Source organism: Lissotriton helveticus, chromosome 3_1 (assembly GCF_964261635.1).
Source record: "Lissotriton helveticus chromosome 3_1, aLisHel1.1, whole genome shotgun sequence".
NCBI lineage: Eukaryota > Metazoa > Chordata > Amphibia > Caudata > Salamandridae > Lissotriton > Lissotriton helveticus.
In genome coordinates this window covers 660,216,487-660,241,148 of record NC_136061.1, presented here as the reverse complement: position 1 = coordinate 660,241,148, position 24,662 = coordinate 660,216,487, and the positions used below count along the sequence as shown (strand labels likewise).

Sequence of the window (24,662 nt, the reverse complement as noted above, 5' to 3'; positions counted from 1 at the left end):
GCATTAGGATAGGGAGAACAATGTGACAAGATGGGTCCAGGGACCACCTCCTTTCTACAAGTTCAATTTCCTTGGCCACAGCAGATTCGGCCCGTTTGAGGAAGGCATCTAAAGTCCCGACAGCACCAACCCCAGGACACACTTTAGGGTTAGCTTTAGCCATAACAATACAATAGAATACACCAAAACGTAGATTAACAGGACTCTTAACCCAAGTGTATCGAAACGGTTGCCCTGGTATATTAATGTCGTACAATGCCTCACACCTTACTTGTTGGTGTCTCTGTTACTGGGCAACCATGAATGTAAGAGGGGTGGCCCGGCCCGGCCTCCCTCGGCCCCGGACGGCCACAGACGACCCGCCCATTGCGTCCCGCGAGGCGGGAGGCAGCACGCTGTTTTAAAGCGCCTCCGGGCGCGTTTGTGGGCGTGGAGTTAGTGAGGGCTGCTGGGGCTTGTAGTTTACAGCCTCTCCCACTCTGCTGCCGCGCCCGATGTCCAGCGGCGCAGGCGGCGGGGGAAGCATCAGCAGGGCAGGTGGCAGCAGGTAAGAGCCCGTACACCTTAATAGTACACCAAGGTTCGTGCCGGCAGTTTCCCAAGAGCAACCCGCTCGACCAGAGGCAGCACGCTGTTTTAAAGCGCCTCCGGGCGCGTTTTCACCACCTCTCCATTGGTCACCAGGCGGGTCCTGGCAAACAGGAGAATGTCTTTAATACAGCAGAGAAGCCTCCAGCACCCCTGGATAGCTTCCTCTGTGTGTGTTCCTGGAAACAGCCCGTACATCATGGACTGTTCAGTAATGTTCTCGTAGGGGATATGGGCTAGCAGTTCTTGTCGTAAGGCAGCCCTTAGTCTCTGGGCAAAGGGGCAGGCCCAGAAGAGGTGGTGTGCAGATTCCTCTGCGGGGCATCCCCATGGGCAGTTCCTGTGTGGGCACTTAAAGCGAAAGCACAATGCAAATATAAACACGCAGCTGCCTTTGCGGTACCGCGCTTGTCTTTTACATTTTACAATCTTTTTTTTAACTTATTTGAAAAAACTGTGTAATTATACCGCTGCTGCAGGAAGGAGGACGGCGCGCGGGTCACAAAACACACCCAGCGCCGTGGAGTGGGAGAGCTGGTTTCAGTCTAACACTGCGACTGCACAAGCAGCAACAGCCCTTGGGTCCGGATTGTCTAATCCTTATCCCGCATGCAGCAAGGGCCTCCTCCCGCACTCGCTGACTCGTGACTCGGAGCATGCAGTTATGCTGCTGCTGCACGGCAGGCTCGGGGTGAGGAGCAGCACAGGTCCCGGCCGTGCAGGGGCGCACTTGCGGGTTGGGTGCTCGGCTGCAGGGAACCGGGGTGAAGACGCGCGGCTGCCACTGAGTGGGGAGCACGCTCAACTTCCAGGGCCGGGCTACAGGAGGACACTTGGAAACTCACACTAGCTCTTGCGCTGGAAGGAATTGTGTGAGGAGGAATATACAGCAAGCTGCGTGTTTCGGTTCCCGTGTCATGGGCGGCGTTATGAGCACTTATGGGGGTGGGGAGGAGAGGCACTCGGAACTGCAAGTTTGCACAAGCACTCAAGTTGTAGGGCAACTTTTATGATATATTGGCTGTGCAGGTTGTCTCGACATGCAAAATATTGAATTTAAAAAAAAAAAAATTTTTACATTGAAATAAATGCTGTTTTAGCGCTCTGATTTAAGGGAATTTTGGTATAAATGTTTTTTCCCCACAAAAACTAGCCTCCTTTTACCTAAAAAGATATTGAAATAACCTTTGCTTATGCATCACGCTGCATGTAACATCTGGATCGTGCAGGGTTGTGCAAGCCAGTTTTTCCTTCAGAGTCTTGGCAGTGTTCCTGTAGCTTCTCTCTTACCCCAACCCCTCCTTTCTGCAATGCCCCCTTCTCTGACATCTGGAGAGCAAAAGGCAACAGCTCAGCCTCCGACCTAAGGGGAGGTGCATCGCAGTGTCTGGGGATATGCGCTGCACACCTAGCCCCCACCCCCTCTCGGCACGCAGGCACCAAAGAGCAGAGTTTGCCTGCTTTCTGCAGTTCACCCCCTCCCCCAGGCCACAGTTGTGGCAGGGGGAGGATTGCCACGTCCCGCATCGAAGGACATCACGGCTTTAAACACTGAAAGAACAAAAAGATACAGCAACCTGCACATTTCTGTTAGTCAAACCTGTACCGAGTGAGAAAAGAAATCCAGTTCTCAGCCACATACTGCTTCACTCCATTGAAGTTTCTTTTTTTATGTGTTCATCTGGAAAATATTCTAAACTCGGCTTGCAGTCTGAAGTTTTGTGTTGCGGCGGTGGGGGAGCAAATGACTAACAGAGCGAGGTGTGTGTTTCTGAGAATCCGTGCCTAGAGGTGTGCTTCAATAATTCCATGTTTAGAGGGTTCAGAGGGGCTGTGGAACGCCGTGTATAACTTTATGTGTTTGTGTATGCGGCGGCATGTGCTGTGAAATGCAAAGATATCTGAATGTGTGTGTGTAACACAGGTGTAAGTAGTAATGCTGTGCAGAGGTGTGTGCTCAAGGGTCGCTCGTGGGGAGAGCCCCCTGACCCTGCTCTCAGGCAGGTCGCGACACACGCTGCTGCACTGCTTGGTTGGCATTGTCTTATTTTACCGCTGCTGTATTGATTTCTGTTGTTTCTCTCACTGCCTTAAATCCTTTTTCCCTTCTGCCTTATCTCCTTGTTTTCCCCCCTGCCATTTTTTCTTTGCCCTGTTTTTGCCTTTTGTTTCCCATGCCGTACTCCACCCGTTTTTCCAGCCGCTGCGTCCCTGCGGCCCCGCCCCTGTTGGGCCATTTGCCGCCCCGCTCCCAGCTGCTCCTCCCTCCCACCTCCCCTCACATGGAGGCCGCGCAGCGGTGAGAGGAGTGACCCTTGACCCTGCTCTCAGGCAGGTCGCTCCCCACGCTGCTGCACTGCTTGGTTGGCATTGTCTTATTTTACCGCTGCTGTATTGATTTCTGTTGTGTGCCTCTCACTGCCTTAAATCCTTTTTCCCTCCTGCCTTATCTCATTGTTTCCTCCCTGCTATTTTTTTCTTAGCCCTGTTTTTGCCTTTTGTTTTCCCCCCGCTGTACTCCACCCGTTCTTCCCGCTGCTGCGTCCCTGCGGCCCGACCCCCTGCTCGCCCATTCACCACCCCGCTCCAGCCTCCCTGCTGCTCCTCCCTCCCACCTCCCCTCATATGGAGGCCGCGCAGTGGGTGCACCGCTGGGGCGCCTAAGGCAAGCCCGAGTGTGCCTGGACAACGCCCAGCGCCAGAACCCCTGACCCTCGCAAACGCCGAGACTCCCGTCTCCGCTACGACTCCAGCGCCCTCAACGCCGGACGATCACGCACCTGCTGCCTCGCCGCCCCGAAGGACCCTTTTCCTGCAGGAACTGCAACTTCACCAGCATCCAGCCTGCCAACTCACCCACCAAAGAACCCAACTACCTCAGATGCACCCTCCTCAACACCCGCTCCACCCGCAAACACGCCGTTGAACTCTGGGACCTACTCGACTCCAACACCTCAGATGTCGCCTTCCTGGCGGAGACCTGGCTGAACCCCTCCTCGGCACCCAACTTCGCCATAGCCACCCCAGAAGGCTACAAGATCATCCACAAGGACCGCGCCAACTCTCAAAGTCTCAACAAACACCGACGACACCCTCAGCACCGCCGAACACCTTCACTTCCAAATCCACCCCGACCCCAACACAACCCCCGGACCCTGACCACAGTTCAGCGACTCCCTTTCTGACTTTTTCAGCACACACGCCCTCCCCTCCACGGACTACATCCTCCTTGGGGACCTGAACTTGCACCCCGAGAACAACAACGACTCCAACTCCTCCACCCTGATTGACAACCTCGGACTCAGACAACTCATCACAACACCCACCCACTCCACTCCGCCTGCCACACGCTTGACCCCATCTTCTCCGCAAGCTCCCAAGTCTCCTTCAACCACACCACTGAACTCCACTGGACCGATCACCGCTGCATCCACTTCACCTCCCGGAAACCCACCATGCACCACCGCACCCAACAGATGCCTAGCCGCTGCTAGAGCAAAGTCACCGAAGACCAGCTAACCACCACCCTCGCCCAAGCCCACTCGTAGACCCGACCGACCCCGCCGCCCGCAACTTTAGACAGTGGATCGATGACTGCGCCAACACCCTTGCCCCGCTCAAGAAACCCTCTAACAGCCACACCAAAAAGAAAGCCAGCTGGTTCACTGAAGACCTCCAAGCAAACCTGCCGAAAGCTAGAGAACGAACACCAGAAAGCTACGCAACCTACAAGAACTCCACTCTCAGACACCACCACCTCATCAGATCCACCAAAAGGGCCTCCTTCAAAGACCACCTAGACAACAACGCACACAACAGCAAAGAGCTCTTCAACATCATGAAGGAGCTCCCCGACCCCTGCTCCAACCCCAACGACATCCCACCTTCGCAGGACCTGTGCGGCTCGCTGGCCACCTTCTTCCACCGCAAGATCGCAGACATCCATGACCGCTTCAACGCCTCGACCGCCCCCGGCAACCACCAAGACCCCCGCCCCCACGACCACCAACCGCCTGCTCTCCTGGACCAACATCGACTACGACACCATCAAGATCATGAACACCATCCACTCCGATCCCCGTTAGACCCTTGCCCACACCACATCTTCAACAAAGCCAGCACCACCATCGCACCCCACCTCCGGAAAGCCATCAACCTCTCCTTTGAGCCAGCAACCTTCCCGGATAGCTTGAAGCACGCCAAGATCAACGCCTTACTCAAGAAGCCCAAGGCAGAACCCAAGGACCTCCTAGAACTTCTGACCCATCTCCCTGCTCCTGTTCCGGCAAAGGTCATCGAGAAGGCCATCAACAAACAACTGACCAGATTCCTCAAGGAGAACAGCATCCTGATCCCATCCCACTCCGGGTTCTGCAGCAACCACAGCACCGAAACTGCCCTCATCGCCGCCACCGACGACATCAGGACCCTGCTAGACCAGAGAAACCACGGCCCTCATCCTCCTGGACCTGTCAGCCGCCTTCGACACGGTCTGCCACCGCACACTAGGAACACTCCTCCACGGCGCCGGGATCCAAGAGAAGGCCCTGGATTGGACCACCTCCTTAGTCACCGGCAGAACACAGAGCGTCCGCCTCCCCCCTTCCGCACCGAAGCCACCGAGATCATCTGTAACGTACCCCAGGGCTCCTCCCTCAGCCCAACGCTGTTCAACTTCTACATGGCACCGCTCGCCCACGTCGCCCGACTTCACGACCTCAACATAATCTCTTACGCCGATGACACCCAGCTGATCCTCTCCCTCACCAAGCACCCCCACCCCCACACTACCAAAACAAACCTCCACAAAGAAATGAAGGCCGTTGCCGACTGGATGAGAAACAGACGACTAAAGCTGAACTCGGACAAGACGGAGGTCCTCCATCCTCTGATCCACCCCCTCGGCCTGGGACGACTCCTGGTGGCCGACCGCACTAGGAACAGCTCCAACGCCCACCGACCACGCACTCAACCTAGGGGTAATCCTCGACTCCACCCTCTCCATGACGAAGCAGGTCAACGCCATCTCTTCCTCCTGCTTCAAAACCCTCCGCGTGCTCAGCAGGATCTACAAGTGGATCCCCACCGAAACAAGGTCGGTCGGTCACCGAGGCCCTCGTCAGCAGCAGACTGGACTACGGAACTGCCCTTTACACAGGAGCCTCGGCCAAACTCCTGAAACGGCTCCAACGCATCCAGAACGCCTCTGCACGCCTGATCCTCGACATCCCCTGCCACAGCCACATCGCACCCCACCGGAGAAACCTGCACTGGCTCTCCGTCAACAAGAGGATAACCTTCAAGCTCCTCACGCACGCACACAAAGCACTCCACAACACCGGACCAGCATACCTCAACAGCCGACTCAGCTTCTACACCCCCACCCGCCAGCTCCGCTCCGCCGACCACGCCCTCGCCACTGTCCCCCGCATCCGAAGAGTGACCGGCGGCGGCAGATCCTTCTCCCATCTCGCCGCCAAGACTTGGAACACCCTGGCAGACCCAAGACCTACTGACCTTCAGAAGACACCTCAAGACCTGGCTTTTCGAACAGTAGCAGCATTCCCCACACCTCACGGGTAAGTAGTGCGCTTTACAAATGCTCTGATTGATTGATTGATTGATTGATTGAGTGTATATCTGTATAAGTAAGGCTCTGCAGAGGTGTGCTTGAGTGTAATGCTGTTCAGAGAGGTGAGTGTGTGTAATGCAGAGGTGTCTGTCATGCAGAGAGGTGTGTGTTTGTGTGCGCGTGAGATGCTGTGGAAGATGTGTGCATGCGCGAGAACGAACAGCTGAAGAGCAAGAAATCTCGTGTGCACCCATTGCAGTGTTTCAGAGGCAGGGGTGTCGGTTTTCACTGTGGCGGTGGAGGCTGGGAGTGGTTGATGGCTGTGCTCATTGACAATGGAGCACTGAAATAAATAACATGCTTCCCTGGCGTTGAGAGACTTGCCAAGGGAGGATCGAGGCGTCCGGAGTCTCCCTGTCCAGAGAAAGATCGTGCCCGAAGGCCTTTCTGACATTTCACCTCCAGCGGAAGGGTGCTCTGGTGTTAGTTAACTCGCCACACGCCGCACCGCAGCGTTGACATTAAGACATTAAGATTAATGATGGCAGTGCGTGGTATCGGCAGGACTTTTGCAAAACTGACTAGTTTAATTTTTGTGAAGTGCACTGAAAACAGGATTTGTCATTCAACATATTTAGGGAGTGAGTATGTGCGTGAAAACATAGGCCCAGGAGGCTCAAGTGTGGATCCCCCCCCCCACCAAATCACACGAAACATCATTTATTTATCCAAAACATAACCTCAAAGGAAAGTATAGCCTTAACATTCAGCATTCTATAGGAGCCAAAGAAAGATTAACAGCTGTCTTCACATTATTATAATCAGAAATTATAGCATATCTCAAAGACAGTACGAGCTAACAGTTGCATCCTGCAAAAATTACCAGAGAATATATATCTAATTACAATTTCTCACTGCAGGATAATTTACATAGCACTCGGGCCCACAATTTACAATTCTACTCGGACCACCATCATCCCTGAGCGATAGTCCTCGACCTCCATATTCCGAACAGCTGTTGAGAAACCAAATCCTGCCCAACACCAGATATAACAAGCATTTGCAATGCAATAGGTCTCGCGTTTTAGAAACTTTGACCTATTGGTATTGTAAATGTCAATGCCTTCTATTATTGCAGGTTTTTTAAACACATAAATAAAAAGCATTGTCATTTACAATGCCAAAAGCACAAAATCTCGCAATTGGAGACCTATTGCATTGCAAATGCTTGTTTGTGATTGATATCAAAGAAGGAAGACCTCCTAAAAAAAAAAAACAAAAAAAAAACACTACTGTGCTAATGCAGACCCCAAACAACCTCATCACTATGAAAGACACACCAATGATAAGTGTGCTCTACAAATACCAATGCACGCACGGCACAAAATAGCTCCACACATGGTTTATTAGGTCTCGGCATCGAGACCTATTGCCGCCGAGTTCGCTCTCAAGGGAAGACCGAGCGGTGCACGAGCCTACCAGGGTCTGTGGACACGCACACACACACACACAGGCAGGCAGGCAGGCACGCGCCAGACACACGCACGCACACACGTACACACACACACACACACACACACACACACACACACACACACACACACACACCCTCCTTCTCTGCCCACTCCCTCTCTGCTGCCCCCCCTCTACCCCCACTCACCAGGCTCTTTCCCTCCGCAGCGGGTCAGTCACGGCAGTAGGCAGACTCGGTGTCTTCTCCGGCGTTCTTCAGCTGATGTGCACGCCCACGCTGCGTCTCGTGCGCGCCCACCACGCTGTTTCGCGCCCGTTGATCCTCAGCTTGTGATTAATACTCCTTCTAACCCGGACGGTCATTTTAAAACGTCATCAGTAAATACATGTGAACTTAGAGATCACGTAAAATCACAGGCAAGACCTCGCAGAGTTCTTAACTCATGTCGGCATAGCCCAACCATATGTTATTAACTATACAATATACCTAAAAGCTATTCGTTTTTACCAATGCTCCTTCAAGCCGCATTGCTTATTATGCTCTTTGATTGGTTTAAATTAGAAGCAATCTCTTAAAGATGTTTGCGAGGGAGGAGGTTTTCGGTTCTGGAGTTACAGGACTGCTGCTGTGAGACCCTCAGACGTTTAAAACCGAAATAAAAGGCCACTGCTGTGCCTGTTGCCCAACCGCCAGCTGTTCCACTTGTCCGAGAAGAATGTGCCCCCGCTGCGGCAGCAGGTTTGGTCTACACGTGTGACAGAATCTCCCGCGCGGTCATGTTGTGAGAGTCTGGATGAAAGCTGCTAGGCCTGGAAGCGAGCATTCAGGAGGGCCGGGGGCATTCCAACCAAGTCTGCAACTGATCACCCAGGAGGACATTTACTCTCTTCTCCCACCAGGTCAGGCACAGGTGAATAATACTGCCATTTTGCCTGCTCCTCTGCATGTGATTCCCCATTTTATTAACTACGCTTTTAAATCGTGTGTTTCCTCATTTCTAAACACTTTGCTATAGAATCTCACACCCGACCCCAGGTCTGCCCAGTAGAACGGCGCTCACTTCATCCCTCTGTGAGGCAGAAGGTGAGTGCGAGAGAAGAGTGCGCAGAGTGTGAAGTAGTGAGTGCAGAGTGAGTGTGCAGAGTTGTGAGTGCAGAGTTGTGAGTGCAGAGTTGTGAGTGCAGAGTTGTGAGTGCAGAGTTGTGAGTGCGCAGAGTTGTGAGTGCGCAGAGTTGTGAGTGCGCAGAGTTGTGAGTGCGCAGAGTTGTGAGTGCGCAGAGTTGTGAGTGCGCAGAGTTGTGAGTGCGCAGAGTTGTGAGTGCGCAGAGTTGTGAGTGCGCAGAGTTGTGAGTGCGCAGAGTTGTGAGTGCGCAGAGTTGTGAGTGCGCAGAGTTGTGAGTGCGCAGAGTTGTGAGTGCGCAGAGTTGTGAGTGCGCAGAGTTGTGAGTGCGCAGAGTTGTGAGTGCGCAGAGTTGTGAGTGCGCAGAGTTGTGAGTGCGCAGAGTAGTGAGTGCAGAGTAGTGAGTGCAGAGTAGTGAGTGCGCAGAATGCAGAGTGAGTGTGCAGAGTGCAGAGTAGTGAGTGCAGAGTGAGTGTGCAGAGTGCAGAGTAGTGAGTGCAGAGTAGTGAGTGCAGAGTAGTGAGTGCAGAGTGAGTGTGCAGAGTAGTGAGTGCAGAGTAGTGAGTGCAGAATGCAGAGTGAGTGTGCAGAGTAGTGAGTGCAGGTGCAGATTAGTGTGTGCTGTTGAGTACAGAGTAGTGTGTGCTGTTGAGTGCAGAGTGCTGTGTATTGGCAATGTAAATGACAATGCCATTTATTTATGATTTAAAGTCCACATTTAAAAGTCCACATTTGTAAAGCGCACAATCACCCGTTAGGGTCTCTAGGCGCTGGGGGGCCGTCGGGAAGATTAAGCGAGCTATTGCCCAGAGTCACATGGTGCTGGGCTAACCTGGCGCCGGAGCCGGGGATCGAACCGTGATCCCCAGATTCCAGCGTCAGTCGCCCTGGCCGCGGCGCCACACCTCTTCAAGAAAAAAAAAGAAATGTCATGAGCAATGCCAATAGCTCTACCTTTAATGATGCCGAGACCATTGCATTGTAAATGCTTGTTAATAAAATACCATGTCGTGTAACCTCGTGCATTGAACCAGCCTTCAGTATGCATGCTTCATACACTACAAACCAACGATAAATATAGTATTGGTGTCATGTGATTGTTGTAGGAAATTAGCCTTTCACTATGCGCCGGTAGGCAGTGTAAAGATACACCTACTTTGGGGGTGTTAAAGACTTTTAAGAGAGGACCAAAGAGGGTATAAGCAGACATAGCTAATTTTGAATTTGATATAATCATCTCTAATCATGTACCAACGATGTAATATAATATTGGTGCAGATATAAATGCATACTTATGCGGGATAGGCTAACTCAAGTTTTGGTTTAAATATTTGTTAGAAGAAATGTGCTTTACTGTAGATAAATTAGGTGCACAGACATAATGCACAGTTTAAATCATGATAAAGGGCACATTTAACAAATGCGTGGTGTATATTGGACACAATTAATCAAATGTTCTTACAAAATAATAAAACATGGTACACCCACGCTGCAGAGTCTCTAACCATAAATGTTACATTACAGATTCATGTGGTGCTCAATTAATGCTTGATCTGTTTATTCTTTCAGATCTGGATCACACCGCGGATGTGCAGTGAGTAGCTGGTGGTAGAGGCCTTCTTCAGTGTTGGCTGCAAAGGGGATAGCTATTACTTGTCAAGGGTCCGAGAAAGGGAAGTATTTAAAAATATTGAAGGGACATGGGAACAGAAGAACATACATGGGGTAGTTTCCGAGAGCACTGAGAACAAATGGCAAACACAAATGGGTCTATAAATGGTCTAGGACTCTCCAGAGACAGCTCGTTTCTAGACCAGAGAATATAACTTCTTTGGCCACGTTCTGTACATGTAATGTTTGAACTTGTGCCCTCTAGTGGATCTAGGGCAGTATGTAGATTTCTGTAAATATATCATGTGCAATGGATCTCTTTGCAGTAATCTGCTTGTTTGTTCAGCCTAAACATCTGATTTTGGATAAGAAAATTGGTCCATGGTCCACTGCCCCGCGACTACGTTTATCAGCCTGAAGGGTGGTCTTCTCCACTTTATATGGTTAATGTCACCACTTCATCCCTACCTTTCTCCTCCCCCAGCTTTCCATACTGCTATACACCCTCTGAAAGTTCTTTTATGTCCTCTCTGCAGATTACACGCTTGGGGTGATACAATGGAAGAGGCCTTTGAGCAGTGTGCTATGGCCATGTTTGGTTACATTACAGATATTGACACAGTGGAGCCCATTGACACGGTGGAGGTAGAGGTAGAAGGTCCGTGTGTTGGTCCCACTCAGAGTATTTCACACAATGTTGCCTCAATTCATTAATCTAATGCCCCCTTGTATCTATGTTCCCAGGTCATGACATGTTGTCACTTCTCTACAATTTCCTTGATGAGTGGCTGTATCAATTCAGTGCTGATAAGTTCTTCATTCCCAGGGTATGTGCTTCCATCCTTTTATCTTTCTATAGCTATAGTGAGTATTTCATCCCCTCATCTCGCGATGCACTCTTGTAAAGGGCTGGATATGATTGCTGAGAAAGTAAATCAGTAGAATACCAATTTTGAGTACTTCCAATGAGAATCCCTTTATTCCTTGAAATTTCCAAGATCAATTCCATTCACAGAATATTAGGATCAAATTCACTATATGCCTTTTATCACAAAATTGCACTTTACAAATTAGTTTTTCTTAAAGGTTTACACTAATTTTCTTTTTTTACCTACCCCCCTCATTAACAAACTGCTGTATTGTTGCCTGTTTGTTTTGTATTCCCTTCCTCAGGAGAGACCCGCTGACTGTTCCTACTTTTTGTTTCTCTTTTTTTCATAGTACCACCTCTGGATTTTCTTTTCATTTTATCATCATTTGAGGGAAACTCACTCCTTATACCCACCTTTTATTTGTGTTTGGTTCCCTCCTACACCATCCTATTTTACTTTTAATTGTTATGTGCACTAAATTAGACCCTTTCCCTGCCCCTGGATTGTTCCCCCTTCACAAATTAACTTTTCCTGCCAGTTACCTCATTTCTCATCTGTCTAGGTCTCGCATGTGTTGCTCTAGGAGGGCCTTTAGCCATCGGTCTTCACTTTTCAAGCACCCGCACTCGTGCTTGTGGCGGCATCCACCATGCGGGAGCGAGCAGCAGAGCAGCCATGTTAATTACAAACATGTGTCCGCTGCTCGCTCCCGCGTGAAGACCGCTTGTTTACGTCGTGAAGCACTTCCACCCGTTATTAAACCAACGCAACAGCTGCACTTGCTAAGCCGAATAGTGAACAATGGCAGCCGTGCGCTTTTCTTTTGTTCAGCGTTTGTTTGTTTCTAATATTCAGCTCCTTTCTGCTCTCCCATGTGCCCTCCTTCCGCATTCTGCCAGTACCCTCCTTCTCAATAGTCATCCCCCACCACGTCCATCACCACGTCCATCACCACGTCCATCACCACGTCCATCACCACGTCCACCACCACGTCCACCACCACGTCCACCACCACGTCCACCACCACGTCCACCACCACCACGTCCACCACCACCACGTCCACCACCGCCACGTCTTCCACCACCGCCACGTCCTCCACCACCGCCACGTCCTCCACCACCGCCACGTCCTCCACCATCGCCACGTCCTCCACCACCGCCACGTCCTCCACCACCGCCACGTCCTCCCCCTCCACCACGTCCTCCACCTCCACCACGTCCTCCACCTCCACCACGTCCTCCACCACGTCCTCCACCACGTCCTCCACCACGTCCTCCACCACGTCCTCCACCACGTCCTCCACCTCCACCACGTCCTCCACCACGTCCTCCACCTCCACCACGTCCTCCACCTCCACCACGTCCTCACCTCCACCACGTCCTCCACCACCACCACGTCCTCCACCACCACCACGTCCTCCACCACCACCACATCCACCACCACCACCACATCCACCACCACGTCCTCCACATCCACCACCACGTCCTCCACATCCACCACCACATCCACATCCACCACCACATCCACCACCACCACCTCGTCCACCACCACCACGTCCACCACCACCACGTCCACCACCACCACGTCCACCACCACCACGTCCACCACCACGTCCACCACCACATCCACCACTAACACCTTGTCCACCACCATCACGCCCACCACCACCACGCCCACCACCACCACATCCATCACCATCACGTCCACCACCATCACGTCCACCACCATCACTTTCACCACGCCCACCATGTCCACCACCACATCCACCACCACCACCACTACGTCCACCACCAGCACCGGTGACGGGTAAAGTGTCACTGGAGGGCAGGGGTAATAGGAGTGTCAACCCCGGCTGTACATGGGACATTTAAGGATGCATTGGGTGCGTGAATAGGGGCTAGACGTATTACACCAGACCTAAGATACATTTTGAAGAGGCGTAATGTCATAGGGGCTCCTGTGAAAGCAAAAGCAGCATCTGTACCTCACAGTGGCATACCTGCACGAGCCACTCACTCAAAACAAGCATTGGCATAGCCAATAGGTCTCGCCTTTTGGACCTTATATGTGTTTAGCCATGCAACACTTGATGTTGTTGCACCAAGGATATTGTGCTGGAAAACGAAACACTTATAAGGTCCCAAAGGCAAGACCTATTGACTATGCCAATGCTTGTTTTCTGTAGCTGTTGTCTGCCAACAGTGCTCCATCTTTAGGTGTCTCTCAGACTTATCCATCTTTTGTAAGGTTGTCCGTAAAAAAATGCCCCAAACTCGGTGTTTTTCTCTTTTATATTGCTTCATTTTTTTCTAAATCCCTCTGTGTTTCCTTCTTTTTAAAATTGTTGGAAGTTTGTTAGTATTTTGAAAAATAATTATCATTATCATGCTTGGGATTTGATGCCATGTTGGGGATGTATTTTTAGGCATTCTCTTGAATGGAATTTCTCACAAAACTTTCTTCAGTGTTTTAGATTTTCCTCTGTAGACGATACACTCGATGAAAATCCTATTAGAATACCTCTACATTGCTTGTTCCATGATTTCAGTTATTTCTTTCTAAAGCTCTAGGTTGTCATCATTTTGTAAGTTGAGATTTTAGTATGTGTAGAGGGCTCTTGGAACTAACCACTAATGTAGCTTTTTCTTTACAGGAGGTGAAAGTGCTGCATGTCGATCGAACGGCTTTCAAGATCCGGTCCATTGGGTGAGTGAGTAGGAGGTTGCATGGGGGCAGCAGGGGTAGTTGAAGGTATAGAGGAAGGTCATTTGTGTTAATGGCCATTGGCTAATGTTTAATATTTGGTGTGCTCGTTGGTTTATAAACCTTTGCATTTACTTTGTCCTGTAGGTGGGGAGATGAGTTTAGTTTGGAAAAACATCCCCAGGTTTGTGACTTTTTATTTGCTTATCTTTCTTGTGCATATGCTTTGCCTCTCCATCTTCAGCATATTTGTATTTTTGTCTTGTGATCCTATTGGTTGAAAGGAGTATTTAGCACTTTGAGATACCATTATGCATATTCTCAACACCGTATCAGGATTCTGTGTACAAAATATGCAGTGGTTAGATGTGGCTCTAGTTTCCTTCAGTCTTCAGCTTTAGTTGAGGTATGAATGCTCAACTCTTTCTTTGTGTTATTAATGTTGATACAAGATAACAAGATAGCACACACAACTTTGTAAATAATAAAAATCAAAGCCCAGACAGTTATTGCTTCAAATGGTCTTTTTTCTCTCTCTTTTTCGACTTACAACTTTTTAAATGAAGATCTGTAGTGAATTCCACAGGCCTTTAGCCTTTGTTTCTCAGGTTCTAACCACAAATATTTGTATTATTAACCTATGGGCCGCCCAGCAAAGCTTGCTGCTCTGGGCCTTTGCCTGCACTACTCATATTTTAAAGATGTGAGAAACAAAGTCAATTAAACTAGAAAACGATTATATAAAGGGGCAGATTCCTTATTTGTTGAGTAGCGCAGCAACTCAAGCTGTTCAAGGAGGGAGAAAGGAGGGCTGAGCCATATATTTTTTTTAATTAGTCTCCTGCTGGTGCCTTACTGTAAAACCTGCCTAGCGCCACACACATTCTTTGCATAGTGGTACAGAGGTGTGGGTGTGCTGTTTGGCATAAGAGGTGTACTACAGGCCTACCCTTCCTATACAAAATACTATGCCCAGACAAATTCATAAACATTCCACAGTTTGTATGTGTGATCTGCAGTGCAGCGTACATGTAATGTATAGAATATTTGCAGAAATAAAGCATTTCTCATCAGTGGTGGCTGCTTCAAGGAAGTGTTCTTGACGCAAAGCCTAATTGTGCTTGCACAGATCTTCCAAAGAAATACCCAAATAATGCCCCCTTAATGCAAAGTGGTGAAGAGTGCTATTTGCACTGAGAAAAGGGCACCATTTCAGCACAAAATACTTTTTGCGCCAGAAAGTAATTACCCTTGCAAGACTTGGCATCGATTTACATCACTTTGCACCATCACAAATATGTAAATCTGCGCCTGGCTGTCTTGGCGTGGGTGGTATTTGTGACCTCAATAGTCAATAATGCATTAGTTCTAACTCGGCATGATACGTTTTTGTGGTCTCAAGACTGGCACCAGAGACTGACATTTAGGAGCTCCGGACACCACAAATGGTCTGTATTGTAATTTACCACTGCTGTTCGTTATTCTACTTCCCCTAAATTACCCTGTGCCTTGGCCATTCAAATTTAAGGATGGGTTGAACAGGGAGAACATTTTACAGCTTTGTTCAATCTTTTTTTTGTGGCACCCAATAGACTCTCCTCCCCCCAGCTTGGCCACAAAGCTGCAGTACAGCAGGAAACAGATTTTCATATTGTTGGAAAATGAAAGTTTGCGTACTTTTGAGTTGGGAAAAATGGTTACCCGGTGACTGGCCTATGATGTCCCCAGGCAGAGGTCAAGAGGGTGGGGCAAGGTGTCTCAGTGATCGTAGGGTCACAGGGTCCTACCTTGGTCCCCTTCTAGCTTGAGATGTGTCTTGTGGAAAATGTTGAAGAGCCACAACGGGGTCAGATTGATTGCTGCTAGATGAGTACGCAGTTTAACATGTTGGGTTTCTCACCAAGATCAGCTGGATTACACAACCTTCCTTTCTGTCCCACTACTAACTGGCATGCTTCTTAAATTCAGTGCAGGGGTTGGCTTTGCACCCTGTTGTGGCAAATTATTTTTTGCACTCCCACCTGTACCAAAATTTAGTTGGCCTTGGATTTACAGATAGGGTTGCCACCTGGTTTGTTTTGTACCAGCCTTGTCTGTATTTTTATGTCCAGGCTGGTAAAAAAACATTAGAAACACAGTGAAACCTGGTATTTTGATTCCCTTTTGAAACAAGTCTACAACAAAAAACATAGTTTAAAAGTATGCAGAATTGTTTAAAATAATTTCAAAATGATTATTAGAAGCATGCATAATTAACATGTTACGAAAGAATCCTAGAATTGTAACATTTTTTTTCTTTCTGTTACTGGTTCTGGACTGTTCCATAAGAGCAAAACATAAGCAAATCGCATTTTTTTCTAATAAAAACAACAACCCTCTCGATCTACAAAGTATATAGCATTGTGCCCAAAAGGGCCATACCTGTGTTGATCTGCTTTGGTATTAATATTAATTACATAACGACGGACCTTAAAAAGTAGTTAGTTGAATCTGCAAAAAACTCAGTTTTCTGGGGGCCACCGACTCTGCAGGGCGGGCTCAAGGATTGCAGGAGCGGAGAAGCCTGCTTGTTGAACATTTCACAAGGATAGAGCCCCACTCCGACTTCTGAAAACGGAGTTTTTTGTGATGTGTTGAAAGGAGGGGGCATGACACGCTCTCGCGCACCAACCAAAGGACTGCCACAGGTATTGGTTGCGCATTTGGGAGAAAGGGAATAGGGGAGCTGTGTTCTCCTCTTGGAAGCTCTGCAGTGCAGACCCTTATCGAGGACAGAGGCAGCATTACAGTGCACTTGCTGGACAAAAAAATACGTGCACACTACTATTTGGAACTTTGCTGTGACATTGTGCAAAAAAACGCTATTTGGCAAATATGAACAATTATGCAATGCCTCGTTATTATGAAGCAATGGTGATGCATGCTGGGGTTTGTAGGTAATACTATGGCCTCGTGACCACTTGGAAAAAATTGAACTCACCTGTGAGCAAGGCGTGGTGACGCCGAAACCGGTCAGGATGTGAGTTATATAATGCTGCCTCAGAACAATAAAGTTTCTTGTCTGCACAGAAGTCGGAGTGGGGCTCTATCCTTGTGAAATGTTCAACAAGCAGGCTTCTCCGCTCCTGCAATCCTTGAGCCCGCCCTGCAGAGTCGGTGGCCCCCAGAAAACGGAGTTTTTTGTGATGTGTTGAAAGGAGGGGGCATGACACGCTCTCGCGCACCAACCAAAGGACTGCCACAGGTATTGGTTGCGCATTTGGGAGAAAGGGAATAGGGGAGCTGTGTTCTCCTCTTGGAAGCTCTGCAGTGCAGACCCTTATCGAGGACAGAGGCAGCATTACAGTGCACTTGCTGGACAAAAAAATACGTGCACACTACTATTTGGAACTTTGCTGTGACATTGTGCAAAAAAACGCTATTTGGCAAATATGAACAATTATGCAATGCCTCGTTATTATGAAACAATGGTGATGCATGCTGGGGTTTGTAGGTAATACTATGGCCTCGTGACCACTTGGAAAAAATTGAACTCACCTGTGAGCAAGGCGTGGTGACGCCGAAACCGGTCAGGATGTGAGTTATATAATGCTGCCTCAGAACAATAAAGTTTCTTGTCTGCACAGAAGTCGGAGTGGGGCTCTATCCTTGTGAAATGTTCAACAAGCAGGCTTCTCCGCTCCTGCAATCCTTGAGCCCGCCCTGCAGAGTCGGTGGCCCCCAGAAAACGGAGTTTTTTGTGATGTGTGTGTGTGTATATATATATATATATATATATATATATATATATATATATATATATATATATTCCAACAACAGCTATAAGAGTGCTTTTACATCGAAATAATCTGAGTGTTAAAACATGAGATCTGGGAGATAAACTAATATAATAAAATAGAGTTCTGTTCAAGCAGAAATTAGAGAATCATAGGGTGGTGGATACATACGGAGAAATTTGGGTTGGTGTGGAGGAAATAAGCAAATACCAGAGTTCCAGAAGTTGCTTGAACAGGTGCGTCTTGAGTTGCTACCGGAAAGGTAGGAAAGGAGCAGATTTCCTCGAGGATGCTGGCAACGCGTTCTATGCTGAAGGATTAATTGCATCTAGAAGATTGGAACTTCCAGGAGAAAGGTGTATTAGCTTCCCAAGCCTTTCGAAACTCCTCCGAAGGTAAGCAGTTCTGCAGCGCGTGTGGACAGTTCTCGTTCTGCATTACTTTGTGAACAGTGATGCATAGTTACAAATTACTCATGGGTCTGATAAGTAGCCAGTTTAGGCCATGGAGATGTGATCAGACGTTTTTAGCTCCATGCTGTAGCATTCCCCCTGAATGTACAATAGCGCAAGAGTGGGGCTCAATGAGAGAGGAACACATCTACGAAAAATAGCAGTGTTTTCTATCAAACAGCTCTCTGCACCCACTGGCGCAATTCTTCCACATTGATGACTGTATTGTGCAAATACGCATCCCCACACCTATCAAAAACCTTTGTCAAAGGTCCCAAAACATTGTTTAGTCCTTTCCTCGGTTCCTAAGCTGGGTTTTTCTTTCTGTCAAGAACACCAACATTTTTTATTACAAACTCGTTCTAGGATATTCTCATTTAAGCATGTCCTTACTTCCTTTGGCCTTTCTCTGCAAATCCAACATTTAAAATAATGGGCTACATGCCAGTTTGGAGACCACTGAGGTGACAGAGGATGCTGCACTAACAATGGATCAAACATATAGTCCCAAATGGGTCAAATAACCTTTTGCCATCTTGAACATTAAAACATATTTCCAACGTTCTATTTTAGGCTTCTCAATTTACTTATCTGATTTGTCAAAATCCGATGAACCACTTATCTCCACTATTGAATGATTCATCACAAGCCACATCTTTGTGGTCCATGTTCTTGGCCCTTATAGGCTTCTCTAGTGCTCCTTTATGAGTTGATGCCATCTTTTTAACGGTTGTGCACTCACCTGGTCCCAACAAGGGAGACCACAATGGAGCCCATGCTGGACCTTCTATCCCTCCCGAAGACAGGACATGCCAAAGGAAGCAAAACCTTCTAATACAAGCTATCCTTCAGGGGGCGATGGGGTTGGAATAAAATAAGAAAAGAGAGACTAGTGGTACTGGAAATGCTCAGCAGCTGGATGATAGTGTGTAACAGGATTTCGTCACTTCAGAGACCTTCTGGGTCTGTGCGGTAGATATGCACCAGACCTGAGCCTCTTAGTTTACGATGGCGTAATACACTGGAAGTAACAAGAGGAGGCAATTACCATCAGTACAGTAACAGGCCTCAACATACAATAACCATGCCCTAACTTTAGTAACATACATGTACAAGTTTCACCAGCAGCATAGCATGAGGGCAGTACCAAAATCATAGAATGGAGTAAGCCACATCCAAGATTACGCTCGAAACATGGGTTGGAGTTTCTGGCTGTCCCAGGGTATACTGGGAGCACAGATTGGAGTATGATACCCCAAAGGTAAACTTAGCCATCCAGGTTGGAGTACGACACTCCCATGGTACACTAGGAACACGGTTTGCAGTATGACACTCCCAAGTTATACTAGGCACATTGATCTTGGTACAAGGATCGCATATGAATTAATACGCTTTGAGGAGAATTCTCTAGGCACTACTGTTCATCAGAGAAATACTGAGCAAAGTCTCTAGTCCTTGTACAACCACAGTTCAAAGGCTAAGGTTGCGGGAAGGGTCCGGAGCAAATACAATCAAGGTAAACTGGAGGGAAGTCACTGGAAGGAAACTTGAAGACAAGTCTATAATCTTGACGACGCTGATACTACAGCCTTCTTGCTACTATAAAAGAGTAGTGCGCACTAACCTGATATCAAGACGTTTGCCTAGTACTTAAACTTGTCCTATGTTCGAAGACGGTCTCGAGGTCTTGACTCTGGAAGTTGCCGAGGAACTGGAGTAGCTGAGCAGGAGGCAGAGATGAAGGTTGCCTCGAGAGAGCTGGAGCCAAGGGGATCACCGAAGGAACTTTGAACTGCCGCCAAGAAGTGAGTTGCCCGGGTCGGTCGATTCTTCAGGTGAGTGGGTATGCAGGTAGCTTGTTCTGCAGGGAGCATAGGCCAAGCACGGGGACTGGGTTTGGGCATGGTTTATATAACATGTTCAGTGTCCAATGGATACAACGCAAACATGTGGTGCACGTGGCAGTATGGAAAGTTCTCCCAGACTCCTGAAGGAAATATGTGTTTGTATACTGGCTTTAACCTTACAGGAAGAGCAGGGGCAAAGTAATGGATGGAAGCAGTAAACAGGAAACGGATGTTAATTTTGTCTAAATATGCTGAGGAATAACACTAAGACCCTAGTAACATCGAAAGCAAGGCAAGCCATTGGTTCACATGTTCAGGGAATTCTTGCCTGATCAGGAATAATGGAATCAGGGGGAGTGGGAAACTCTGGCATGAAATCATGGCACGCCAGAAAGCGCTGCACACAACATAGAGCTAAGGTTAAAGGACACTTGTGGTTTGGGGAATGACGCTACACTCCATCATGGGTAATGGAATCAATGGTCTAGGGAAAGCTCAAGCAAGTGTTCGTGCACCGTAAAGTGCCACAGGCGTAACGCGACATGAGCTCTGCTTGTTAGGCCCATTAAACAGAGGGCGCATGAGGGTTTCATGACCTTAATATTAGAACCATCCTGTCCTTTTATGCCTCGATCCTTAGCCCTTTTCTTACATAAATGTTTGCTTTTCTGTGTCACGTTTTTCCATTCCAATGTACCCATAGTCATCTGCAACTCAAACTCGCTTATCGACCAAAATCTTTCTTCTTCTGCTAAATCGCAAACTTTCTCTTTAGGAGGTATTGTTTTCCCTGCACACTCATCAAAGTATTTATCTAATTGTTCAGACAGATAAGTCCATATATGTCTGAGTTTTCTCAAGTCTGTGTTCATCTAAAGCAACTGCCTTAATGAAAATAATTTAATATCTATTTATTACCTTTCGTAGAAAACCAAATTATTTCTCTCTAAAATACCTCCAATACAACAAACTCCTTCTTGATGAACCTAATGAACTGAACAGCGCTGATGTACCAAATTCCTCTTTGTGTTGTTCCATGATATGATAGTGTTAAATATTCATTAAATACAATATTCTCTCAACCTTTCAAAATGGCTTCCCTATGACGTTGGAATGGAGACACGTATGGCAGCTCATCAAAGTAAATTCCGTTTACGAACAACATTGGTCTTTAAGCAATGCCTGCGCCAGAACCCTCCATGCCCTGTCCAGCTTCAGTGGAAGTGCGCTTATCTGTAAATACACATTGAATGTACGTAAGCAGCCTCTGTCTGTCACTGAGACGTTGCGCACTAGTCCCATGTCTTTTTTTCAAAATTAAGCACGAGGGAAGTGCTCTGACTGCCACAGATACTTCCTCAGCTTTCCTTTCACTGCGGTCGCCCAAGTCTAACAGCACTCACTGCAGTCCATTTCATAATCAAATCCAGTATGATCCTTATGCGAAGTCCCCCAATAACCATCAATAGTATATATAAAATTATTAAAAGACCGAATAAGATTATTTACTATAGTGTAAATATAATCTAATATATTTCCATAAATTATTTTGTTACCAATTTCCGTTTTTTCCACTAACTCTTTTTCAAATTTGTAAACATTCTAGCTCATACATAAATCACCAACCCTAAGGCATAGATAGTACTTATATGTGCATGAGCAGTAATAAAAGAATGAAGACAGCTGTAGGTTTTCTTTTTTTATGCATGTTCCAGAATGTTTTACGTAATCTAGTGTTAAAGTTCTATCCTTGTTGCTACAGTGTATGAAGAGCAGTAAAAGAGTTATGCCTAATGTGGGTATCCATGGCTTGCCATAAAATACGCAATCGACCTAGAGTTCTGAAACTCTATAAAAGCTTTATTATTCCCTAAAATATTACTCCACTAACTCCAAATCTTTAAAAACCCAAATGTGTTTACTGCAAAAAGTTATCCTATATCCAGTGGGGTTGATACTTTTACTCAGTGATGGACTTCATACATCAGTCTACGATGGCTTAGTAATACCACTAGTGGGTTAGCCCTCATTGCTCATGGGTAGATTCCTTATTTTGGTTTCTAATGGTGCCTCTGGTGGATTCGGCCATCTGTTGCAACTAGAGGAAGGTTTTTTGTTTTCTGCTGACTAGACTTCTTAAGCTGTATTTATATATTTTGGACCTTGCCTGTTTACATCAGTTTCTCTGTATACTAAATCTACCCTAAAGTTAGTAAGTAGCTCCATGCACAGCAGGCCTTTGCTCATGCTCTCAGCAAGATATCAAGCTTATTCCTTGTGAAGTTTGGTGTATTATGCTCCTACTACTCCGTTAAACCTCACACACTTCAACCAACTATTCTTATGTATGCTAAACTACCGCCATCTTGTTAGCCACGCGCTACACCAGAAGGTGGCTGGTGAGACCGATGCAAATCTGAGTGCTTCGCCATCTGCTCCGAGATAAGAAATTCCACATGAATCACACAAATAGAGTGGCTAGTTTCTTGACAAACAAGAAAGCTCTCTGGGGATTGCAAGAGCCTCATGTGTGATTCCAAGCATCACTGCCTTTACTTGAAAACCGTTTACACTTCGATCAAGAAGGGAAGCCTGTGCTAATCGGCGATCTGTATGTTGTTGGATTTTTGGCTCGCAAAAAAAGGTTTTTGTCTCCTGCTGTTTTCTCTATAACCTTATTTCGCTATTGTACAGTACGTGCTTGTATCGCCACCTCTTTAGTGTGTTGCTTTAGGGTTGAATAGTTTCATTTATTGCTGTCCTTTTTCTTGGGCATTTCATTTACTCTGTGAAGAACACTATATGTTACAGGTTTATTAGTGTTGAGAAGATCAATCTCAAGAATATTTAAAAACATATCCTGTATACAGCCTGCTTTGATAAATCCCTCAGCAGTCAGGTTATGCAAATATGCAACAAGCTGTATTGTAGTTAAAAGGCTTTTGAAGGATTAATGAATTAAGTGATTTGATGTATTTTATTTATTTTTTGTTTCGCAGCATTAACATTGTGAGTAGATGTATGCATATTATAACTGTAATAAACACTCCTCGCCAAGCCTTGCCGTACAGTGGCTTAATTCATTTAAAAAAATTGTACAGAAAGCCATTAATGTGCAGGACACTGTTTCTTGTAAACCGATTTGACTTCTTTTTTTTTTTTTTTTTTTTTAAATCTTTTTATTCAAAAAACACAAAAGAAATAAGAATCGTCAGGTGGCCATCAAGAAATTCAGAGTAATCAATTAGGCATTACCAATCAGTACAATAGATACAGCAGATTTTCAGTGGGATCACGGAGATTCCAACGCCGCAACATCAATTTGTACAGTCGGATGGGCGCAAATATCTCCTCTATAGCTATTCCATGCGCCCCAGATCTTTCCCCACTTCCCAGGGTGACCCCTGGCAACATATACCGACCTCTCCCTGAACATACTCCGATCTAAATCTTCCATCCATTTACCAAGTTTAGGCGCCTGCGTAGCACCCCACAGCTGCGCGATGTTGCGCTTGGCAATCATACATGCCAGTGTCACCCATTGTTTCCCAGTTGTGAGGTCCGAGGGCTCCCAGACATTCAAAATACAACGTCTAGCCTCTGTCTTTACCTCCACCCCCAAAACCTCTCGAAATGTTTCATGGATCTTAGCCCAATAGGCCTGTATCTCTGAGCAGTGCCACAATATATGCACAAATGTTCCAATCTCTCCACATCCTCTCCTGCACCCCTCATCCTGAGCCAAACCCATACGCACCAGTCGAGGCCCCGTCATATAGGACCGATGTAAGATCTTCAATTGCACTAGCCTTAACCTCATCTGGACGGCCACTGTTTTGGGAGAAGACATCGCCTCCCTCCAATTTTCATCATCTATGACTAAACCGTCCGCACTCCACTGCTCTCTCGGGGTCGCCAGTGGATCCTCCATATGATTGATCAATTTCCTGTATATCAGTGAAATGGTCTTATTGGGGAGGTGACCATCCAGCAAATCTTCCAGTGGGGAAGCCTCAGGAGGCGTAACACCCCGAGGAATATTTGCCAGTAAGGAATGCCTCATCTGTAGGTATCTATATCTCTCGCTCTCACTCAGCTCGTAACTGTTTTGCAAGGTCTCAAATGAGAGGATCCCATCTTCCCCCCCACACATCTTTGACTCTTGAGATCCCGACGAGGTCCCATCGGTCAAACCCCTTCGTTTTCCACAAGTTTCCTAAGTCCTCAGAGCTCCAGAGAGGAGTGGCCTGAGTGATTCTCCCATCCCACTTGAGATGCCGATTGACCGTGTGCCACACCCGAACTGCATGCGCCGCTAGACCAATGAGGGAGATCCTACCCAACTTGGCATATAGGGCTCTCATATAATCATGTCCAGGCATTTGGCCCCGATCCATTGCATACCCGGGGTCTAGGGGTGACCCATAAACCGCGTGATTAATCGCCGCCAGTTGAGAGGCCCAGTAGTGCTTACGGAGATCAGGTAAACCGATTCCCCCATCATACCAAGGCAGTGTGAGCTTGGAATAAGCAATACGCGGCCGTCCTTCCCAGATGAGTCGTCTCTGAAGAGACTCTATATCCCTGAAATATGAGGGAGGAACCGGATCCATTGCATTCTGGAGCGCATATAAGAACCGGGGCAAT

The 24,662-nt window shown here is 47.5% G+C and overlaps 1 protein-coding gene across 1 annotated transcript in view; it reads left to right on the top strand.

The window, feature by feature from the left end:
• Positions 1 to 24,662, top strand: part of ZBTB8OS (zinc finger and BTB domain containing 8 opposite strand) — a 42,171-nt gene that overhangs the window by 6,699 nt on the left and 10,810 nt on the right. Inside the window, exons 2-6 of the mRNA XM_078680735.1 lie at positions 10,324 to 10,348; positions 10,902 to 11,023; positions 11,110 to 11,192; positions 13,891 to 13,943; positions 14,088 to 14,124. Of these exons, the coding sequence (XP_078536861.1) occupies positions 10,324 to 10,348; positions 10,902 to 11,023; positions 11,110 to 11,192; positions 13,891 to 13,943; positions 14,088 to 14,124 (320 nt within the window). The remainder of the gene's footprint in view (positions 1 to 10,323; positions 10,349 to 10,901; positions 11,024 to 11,109; positions 11,193 to 13,890; positions 13,944 to 14,087; positions 14,125 to 24,662) is intronic.